This window comes from Podarcis liolepis (assembly GCF_965112155.1).
Source record: "Podarcis liolepis genome assembly, chromosome: 14".
Lineage (NCBI taxonomy): Eukaryota > Metazoa > Chordata > Lepidosauria > Squamata > Lacertidae > Podarcis > Podarcis liolepis.
Window position 1 is genome coordinate 24223521 of NC_139569.1, and position 9680 is coordinate 24233200.

The 9680-nt window shown below is 46.2% G+C and overlaps 1 protein-coding gene across 2 annotated transcripts in view; it reads right to left on the reverse strand.

Moving 5' to 3' along the window:
* Window positions 1–8845, reverse strand: part of PKD1 (polycystin 1, transient receptor potential channel interacting) — a 112463-nt gene extending 103618 nt beyond the window's left edge. For both annotated transcript variants that reach the window (XM_083473932.1, XM_083473931.1), the window contains exon 1: window positions 5981–8845. In XM_083473932.1, coding sequence (XP_083330058.1) covers window positions 5981–6603 — 623 coding nt within the window. In that variant the 5' untranslated portion in view covers window positions 6604–8845. The remainder of the gene's footprint in view (window positions 1–5980) is intronic.
* Between the last annotated feature and the right edge of the window lie 835 nt (window positions 8846–9680).

The following is a 9680-nucleotide window of genomic DNA, read 5'->3' on the forward strand; positions in this document are numbered from 1 at the left end:
TGAACTCACCACAAAGGCAGTTGTATGTACAGTGCTACCTCAGGTTAAGTACTTAATTCGTTCTGGAGGTCCGTACTTAACCTGAAACTGTTCTTAACCTGAAGCACCACTTTAGCTAATGGGGCCTCCTGCTGCTGCCGTGCCGCCGGAGCCCGATTTCTGTTCTCATTCTGAAGCAAAGTTTTTAACCTGAAACACTATTTCTGGGTTAGCGGAGTCTGTAACCTGAAGCGTATGTAACCTGAAGAGTATGTAACCTGAGATACCACTGTATATTCATTTGCACCAGGACTCAATTAAACCATGTCCCAAACCACTTTTTCCCTGCCAGCCCTTATTTGTCTTGCTCTAAGCTTCGCAGCCACAGCATTGTGGACCCTTTCAGACAACCCACTGAATGTGTACCCAACTACAGATGCCATCCAAGTCAGAATGGGAAAAAAGACACCAGAAGCTTCCGACAACTAAGGATCCTTTCATCCACTGGTTGCAAGGTGAGTCGCTCAGCTTCGGTACCCAAATTCCTCCAAAGTATATTGCTGTCAGTCTCTGCACTGGGCTTGGTGGTATTTTATTGGACTGACCCTGGGGAAAGGCTGTAGCTCAGTGACAAAGCATCTACTTTGCATACAGAACGTCCCAGTTCCAATGCCCGACATCTGCAGGTAGGGCTGGGAATGTCCCCTTCTCTGAAACTGTGCAGAGCCACTGCCGGTCAGTGTAGGCAATACTGAGCCAGATGGACTGTTGGCCTGACTCAGTATTAAGTGGCTTCCAACGTTGCCATGTAAGGCAATTTGCAAGCTACATATTTCAACAGATCTCTTCAACGCGCACCTCACTTCACTAGGTGCCTAACTTTTCCTATATCAACTTCACATTTGTTTTATTTTACAAATGTATAGTGATATATGTGTGTATTAAATTCATAAATGTGCAACATATAAATAGCAGAATCAGTAACAATAGCTAATATACTACCTACACAAAATCAGGAAAAAAATTATACAATAACAACAAAGCCAACAGCTTTACAATAAATAAAAATAAAAGGTTCAATCTTACTATCTGTAAAGTTGTTGTCCTGGTAATTTACAAATCATCTTTCAATCGTCTATTGTCTTGGTTTCTAAATTAATGTTTTGTGTAAAAAGTTTTGTTTTGTTTTGACCAACAGAACAATATCTCTTTAACTTTTCTGAAATTATTGGAACTTTTGAAGTTTTCCAGGACCCGGCAATACAAATTTCTACAGCTAAGTATTTTTTCATCAGTTCTAGAACTATTAACCAATTTAAAATATCCCAAAATAATATCTTTTGGATGAAGAGAGATATTATATCCTATTTCTTGAATTATATTTCAAACTTTTTTCCAAAAGGGCTATATGTACATGAATATGCACCCAAAGCCATATACAGTTGTATCTTTCCCAGAATAGAACATGAACAATTTAGGATTATTATTTTAAACAGATCTACTCCAAGTAAATATTAGTTGCATGCAACCTAAAAAGCTGCCAAAGCTGATTTTACTTTGCCAACATGATTTACTATTGCTAAATGGATATTTCTTATTTATACGAAGTAAGGAATCATTGAGAAGTTATTTTAAAGCAGTTTTCTTTTCAAATGGATGAGAATATGAATAATATCAAAAAGAGTTTTCCCTATAAATGCAGTATTGTTCTTTTACCTACCTAAATAGTCAAAATAAATACAAATCTCAAAATTAAGGAAAACTGACGGAAGTGAAAGAAAATGGGAGGCGGGTGAGAATTTGCTAACTAAAAAACATTTCAACTCCAAGAAAGGAGTTGAAATTCCAAGAAAAGAGTTGAAATTAATTCAAGTTATTAAAGCAACATTTCCCCTTTCTGCCAAAACAGATATTTTAAATCCAGCTTTGACTATCTAGAATATCTTCAGATTCCCATACTTTCTGGCAATCTTTCTGCATGCCTGATTGAGAGATCTATGCAGCCCGGCACTTCCTCCATCACAAACTGTGGTCCAGCTCCTGAATCTATGCACAGCAGAAACTTGCGATTAATGCTTGACATCCCATGAAAAGGTGGTCAATCTTGCCTCTGTCTTTTCTACTTGAGTACATATGGACAGAAGAAGATCTCCGCTGGATCAGGCCAATGGCCCATCTAGAGCAGCATCCTGTTCTCACAGCAGGAAACCAACAGGATTTGAGCACAAGAGCAAATCTCTCCTCCTGTGGTTTCCAGCAACTGGTATTCAGAAGCACCATGGAGTATATTTAAATTCTCATATAGCACAGCCGCAAAATCTCTCTCTCATCTCGAGATTGACACTGTTAGGCTCAATTAAGCCAACTGGGAATTAAGCTAAAACGTCTACTCAGTTCAGCATCTGCACCCTGTTGAAAACACTTGTGGGTGAGATGAGCAGAAATTTCAACAAATACCAACTTAAAAATTACATTGGAATTTTATATATATATATATATATATAGAGAGAGAGAGAGAGAGAGAGAGTTTTGATGCTCTTCTACCACCCAAGGTATCTACTGCAAATCTAACTTTGGGGTTTTTCTGCCAGTAAATGGACTGACAATTTAAGGGCTCAATTTCAGCACTTGATTTGGGTCTCGTTATTCCTTTCAGTGCTGGACAGTGAAATTAGCCACCAAGATAAAGATCAGCAGAACAGGACCACCCCTTGCAAGTCCTGCTCCCTTACCTTTAAAGTATTTATTTATTTATGCATGCCCCGCTCATCTGGCTGGGTTTCCCCAGCCACACTGGGCGGCTTCCAACAGAATATTAAAAACACGATAAAACATCAAACATTTAAAACTTCCCTAAACAGGGTTGCCTTCAGATGTCTTCTAAAAGTCTGATAGTTGTTTATTTCATTGACATCTGATAGTGATGTTCCACAGGGCAAGCACCACTACCAAGAAGGCCCTTTTGAAGGCACATTTGAGGTGCATTAATTCCCTCGAAGAATTCTGGGAACTGTAGTTTATCCCTCACAGAGACACAATTCCCAGCAACCTTTAACAAACCACAGTTCTGAGAAATGATAGTGTGTACACAGGAACTGGGGACCTTCTGCATGCCAGGCATGTGTTCTACCACTGAGCTTCAGCCCTTCCGATGCAGATTTAGTTCTGTAGAAGCCACTTGTTAATTAAATGAATTTAATCTAAAAACGAAACATCCAGAATGCAAAGTTATCAGTACTTTGTTTAAAATGGTGAGTTTGTTTCGAACCAACGAGATTCTTCACATTCACCAAGAAGACAGCACAGAACAACAACGTATCTGAGCAACGAAATCGTTATGCAAAGAAGGGGGTTTAAGCACAAAGCAAACTCAAATAATTAATAAGTTTTGCTTGACCGCACGGCAAGATCTGCGGCTTTCCCAACAGAGAAAGGCCAGACCCCCTTGGGGTTTTCCAAGTGAAAGAAAAATCGGCCTCCACCTTGCAAATTGCAACTTTTCTTTTCTTGAAATAGTAAGTGACCCTTTTCCATTGCAGAGAACTTCTCATCAGGCAAGCAGACAGGCAACGTTAGCTCTTATCAGAGATGCAAGCTGCAACTTCAATGCACACCTGAGATTTAGCACAATGATTTTCAGAATGTTTGAGAGACCTAACACGTAAGACGATAACACTGTTTTCATTTCATTTCCAGGGAGAGGTCTACCTACGTGGGGAATCTGCCTGGCTAACTCCTTTGAGTCCCAGACGCCAACACTACAAAGGACAATGTTCTGGCTGTTTGTTATGTCTTATTCCTTGGTGTCAAGGATGCCACAGTTATCTGTTCTGGACATCCTCCTTCCATTGAATCAGGAGAGATCAGTGGTACACTATGCTCCTCAAGCAACAAAGCAACCAGAGATGGGAGATGGTTAGCTTAGCAAAACAAAACAAGGACACGAGAGAGAGTTTATAAAGTGGTGCACGTTGTGGACAGAGAAGAACAGAGAAGTTTGTATTCCAAGTACTTGTATTCCAAGTTTGTATTCCAAGTAAGACCCTCCAATGTTGCCTTCCCCAACCCCGTGCCCTCCAGATGTCTTAGTTCTGGAGGGCACCAGTTTGGAAAAGGCTGATTCAATGAAACCTGAATCAGAGCAGGTGAAAGGAAGGACATCTCTACCACCAATATTGTCACAGACCTAAAACATGTGATGGACATCAGCTTAAAGGCAGAGTAGAGATCCATCAATGAACACAAAATAAACGTCTTTCTTTGCACTTTGATATTGATTTTGCTTGATTTATGTATTGTTGGTTTTCATTGTCTTAAAAAAAAAAAGTAGGTCTTGTGGTGGTGTAGTGGTTATGAGTGGTAGTCACGTAATCTGGGGAACCGGGTTCGTGTCTCCGCTCCTCCACATGCAGCTGCTGGGTGACCTTGGGCCAGTCACACTTCTTTGAAGTCTCTCAGCCCCACTCACCTCACAGAGTGTTTGTTGTGGGGGAGGAAGGGAAAGGAGATTGTTAGCCGCTTTGAGACTCCTTAAAGGGAGTGAAAGGAGGGATATCAAATCCAAACTCTTCTTGTTGTAAATGCCTTATGGAAGCTGCTTTGAGGTCACCCGTGATGGAAAGCAGCATGCAAGACCTTTAAATGAATGTAAATAATGTAACAACAATTAGGTGGAAGCCCAATGCTCAGAGAAAGTATACCTCTGAGTGCTGCTGGGATGAGGCCGTGAAGAGTCCCTTTTCCCTTCAGGCTGGGCTCAGGACTTCCTCGCAGGGGAAGTCTGGTCAGCAGTTGTGGGAGGGCAGCTGCTGGACCAGGCAGGCAGACCCTCGGACAGATTCAACAGGACTCCTCTTAGGTTCTTCAGCAGGGGTCGGGAACCTTCGGCCCTCCAGATGTTGCTGGACGGCTGGGAGTTGGCGTCCAACAAGATCTGGAGGGCTACAGGTTCCCCTTCCTTGTTCTTATGAGATGGAAACTCTTGGAGACCGAGATCAGGGTGGGTGTGGAGTGAGACTGCCATCCCCTTGGGATGCAGGATGCCATCCTTAGGGCACAAATTCTTTACAGAAGGAGGCACTAGGTTTGCCAGATGGCTTTGCAACTTCAGAAACTACCCTGTCGGGACTGGGCTCAGGAGGCAATTAAGGAAGGGTGTAAGGGAGATTGTCCTCCCGACAGAACATGGCTAAGAGATTCATGGATGTCCCTTGAATTGTGTGCTGCATCTTTGGCAGGGGCACTGCAGCTCCCCAACATCCCCCCATCCAAACCCCACACATTCTTGTGCATCCTGTTGGTGTATCAGATTAATGGCAGAACCAACACAAAGGTTGCTCTAATCCTTCATGTTCTTCAAACCGTGGGTCTCTTAATTGTTTTTTACTGCGACTCCTATCATCCCCAGTCAGTTTAGCAGACTGTTAGGGACGATGGGTGTTGAAATCCCAAAAGAATCTGGGAACCTAAAGCTGGAAAACACCCATCTAAGATGTATGAGAGACTCCAAGATAGGCATCCTCTGAACATGGAGGTTCCATTATGCCAAAAGCCACTGAAAAGGGGACACACACCCCTCTCTTCCACCACCTTCCTAACCTGTTCTACATGTCCTCTGGCCCCATAAGGCGCTTACAAGAGCCCCATCAAACACCATAGGGTTCGCTTCTGAGTCATAAAATCATATAACTGTAGCGTTGGAAGGGATCCAAAGGGTCGTCTAGTCCAACGCCTTGCCAGGCACGACACACCCAAGCTCAGGGGCTGGAAGCTTAGCAACCCACCCCTCCCCGAGAAACATCTGGTGGCCGCGAGTTCCAAAGACGCTCCTGCCCAGCCTTTCTTCCTTCCGCCTGTCCTGAGAGACGTCAACCTCGACGGCTGCCTCTCTCAGAACAATGAGTTCTCTCTCACTTTTTTTGGGGGGGGGTAGGGGAGGGAACCCTCTCCCCCGACAGAGAAACAGACAAGACCAGCCCCCTCCCGCCCCGCCAGTACTCACAGCGCGACGGTGGCAGCCGGGAAGGCCGGGCCGGGCAGGCGCTGGAGCCCTCGGGCGGCGCAATCCACGGCGCAGGCGGCGGCCGAGAAGCTCCTGCAGGCGCAGTCGGGGCCGCAGGGCTGGCAGCTGCGGGCGCTGGCCGGCGCCAGCCCGCCGCCCAGCAGGCAGCAGAAGAGGCACCAGCGGGGCCAGCCCGCCGCGGCTCCGTCGGTTGCGTCGCCGAGGCTGCTCCGATGGCTGCGTCGCGGCCGGCTCCCCGCTCTCCGTGGCCGGAGGCAGCGCCGAGGAGGCATCGCTTCAGCGCGGGCATGGCATGGCCGCTCCGGCCGGGCCGCCCCCTCGCCTAGCAGCAGCAGCGGCGGCGGCCCATGGCCGGGCCTCCCCGCTGCCTCTTCCGCCGCCCGTGCGCTCCGCCGCTCCGCGCCCCTCCGCCGCGCTCCGCGCTCCTCCAGCCGCCGCCGCCGCCTCCTCCTCGCCCGCGGCGCCGCAGCCAGCCAGCCGAGCGGGCCTCGCCTCGTCGTCGTCCAGCACTCCCGCCGTGGCCGTGCAGCGGCAGCCTCCGCCTCCTGGTTCCCCTCCGCCTCCGCCTCCTTCCCAGCCCCGTCGGGGCGCCTCGCCAGCATTCCACAAGCCCCGCTCCAGGAAGGAAATCCAGGCCTGCCCCGGCCAAGGCGGCTCCAGGGCCAGGCGGCGGAGGAGGGAGGCAACTCTGCCAGGCCCCTTCTCGGGGCAGCTCCGGACTCCCCGGCCAGTCCGACGGCAGCGGCCAGAAGAAGCCCATGCGGCCGCGCTTCTCCCGGGGTGCCCGCGAGAAAGGGCCCCGGCTCAGTGGAAGAGCATCGTCTGCCCTGCAGGATCAGTCCCCGGAATCTCGCTGCCCGGAGAGCCGCTGCCTGTCAGTGTAGGCAATACTGAGCTAGATGGAGAGATGAGTGCAGCTTACTGGCAGAGCATCTGCCTTGCGCGCAGAAGGTCCTGGGTTCAATGGTATATCCAGGGGCTTAAAAGACTCCCTGCCTGAAACCTTGGAGAACCACTGCCAGTCCGTGTAGGCAATACTGAGCTAGATGGACCAAAGAACTGTCTCCAGATAAATCAGCTTCCTCTGATTCTAAAGCAGGCATGTCCAAAGTCCGTTTTGGGGGACCTAATCTGGCCCACTGGTAGTTTTAATCCGGCCCCTGTGGCAGTTTATTTCCTGGGGTAAAATCCCCCCAAAAGCTCTACCAATTCAAATCTTTAAAAAAGCTTGACAACTTTGGTCGCCGGCCCTCACACATGTTCACTTCAGTAAATCTGGCCCTCTTTGAAAAAAGCTTGGGCACCCCAAGGAGCTCAGCAGAATTAGAGCCCCTCTTTCAATCCTCAGCACCTCCAGGTAGGGCAGGAAAGCCTCCATCTGCAGAGGCACTGCCAGCCAGTGTAGGAAATATTGAGCTAAATGGACTAAATGTCTGGCTCAGTGTAATGCAGGGCTGGCTGTGATTTGTGGGAGATCATCAACTTTCTGTGCAGAAAGTCCCAGGTTCAATCTCTCATGACATTTCCAGGTAACATTCCCTGCCTGGATAGTTGCTGCCCATCAGTGTAGACAATATGGAGCTAAGTAGACCAATTATCTGAGTCAATAGAAAAAGGTTTCCCATTTTCCAGCCTCTGGTTCTGTTGCCTCAGTGGTAGGGCATCTGCTTTGCATGCATAAATGTCCCAGGTTCATCTGCAGGTAGGGCTAGGAATGCCCCCTGCCTGAAAACCCTGGAGAGAAGCTGCCAGTCAGCGCAGACAATAATGAGCTATAGCGAGTGGCCCATTGATCTGACACATTGTAAGCTTCCTATGTTCTTTATGTTCAGATAAGACAACAGCCTTCCCCTCCTGTTCCTGCACTCAGTATCCGGTGCTCAGAAATAGACTGCTGCGGAATGTGGAGGTTCAGCGTCCTGTGACCAGCAAGCATGCCCAGGGGGATTTCAAGCTGTTGGTCTTTTCGAGTGGGATTGCATTTTTCATTTCATTTCATTTATTTTGTATAGTAGGCGGTTTATATACCACAAAGATCACGCATCCTGTAACAATCCCATCCAATGCAAGTTTCATAATAAAAATATATGACTATAAAATAAACCTATACCAAATAAAGTAACATTCAATAATCCATTCAGAATATAACTTTGCACCATAAAATTAACCCTCAAAATATCAATAAATAATAATTAAACAAAAATTCACTCCCGGCAGTCACAATAAATCATTACTAGACTATAATCAATTAAAAAAAAACCACCCTCAAAATAACAGCAAAACATAAAATACCACAGTACATAAAAGACTGTAAAAAGATCAAACTGAGCAGCAACGGCACATAGCTTATTAAATTACAAAATGCACATATGGGTGAATTTGGGTTGTGCAATTAGCTACCCAGCTAAGTTCAAGGTGCTGTTACTGGCCGCATACCTAAAGCATCCTCTCATCCCTTGTATCCCCAAGCAATCACTGTGCTGGGCAGGTGAGGGCCTCCAGGTGCCATCTCATCAGGAGGTTGGTTCTGCACAATATGGTAACCAGGCCTCTAGTGTCCTGGCACTGACCCTTTGGCATTCCCTCCCGTTAAATATTAGACAGGCACCATCTCTGGTGCCAGCTGAAGACCTTCATCTTCCAACAAACCTTTTAACTGGATATATTTATCCCAGTCTGTATTGGAACCAAGTTTTAACCTTTTCTATATGGAATTGTTTTTAAATGTTTGCATTGTTTTTTAAACATATATTTTTAAATTACATATTTTTAAATATTTTTTAAAATATTTTTTTTAAAGTGTTTTTTATTTGGAACTGTGTTAAATTGTTTTTACACTTTCCTAGTCTGACCAAACTGCAGGAGGCAGTGGAAGGCAGGAGTGCCTGGCGTGCTCTGGTCCATGGGGTCACGAAGAGTTGGACATGACTAAACAACAAGTGTCTTAATGGATGTAGCTGTTTTATTAGTTTTATAATTGTATGTTATTGTTGTTACCCATCCTGGGTCCTTACGGTAAAGGGTAGATAAGAAATAAAATAAAGAAAGGATGGCACATGGAGATTGGACATTAGCATGTGCAAGTGAAACCCTGCAGCAAAATGTTGCAGTGTGGGTAGCTTTATCTTCCAGGTTTCAGCCGCTTTACTTCATTCCTATTCCACAGTTTTCTGACTCCACCAGAACCAGATTCTCCATCCTGAATCTTCCAAAATTCAGCTTTGCTGGATGTCTCCAGGTTCTAGTGTTATGTGAGAAGGAGAAGAATGCTTCTCTACTTTCTCCATGCCAAGCTTAATTTTATATGCTTCTAGCATGCTTTCTCCTACTTGCCTTTTCTCTAAACTGAAAAGCTCCAAATGTGCCTTCAGGCCTTGCCCTGGAACCACTCTTGTCCAGATTCGCCACAAAAAACAAATTAGCAAAAGGAAGGCAGTTCCAGACCATACAGGAGAAACAGAAGAGAGAACATAATTCACATCCAAGATGCACCTTTCTTTTAAAAAGCAAGCTTAAACTCTTTGCATTTATTTTGGAGAGAATGCAACATCAGGGCCACACACCAATTTCCTGCTGGAAAATTGTACCTTCCCTGGCTGGCCTAAATGGTACCTTTGCAGGCCAATAATAGCCGGGGTGGGGGCAGGGGCAGAGAGAGAGAGAGACTTTTGGAAGGAAA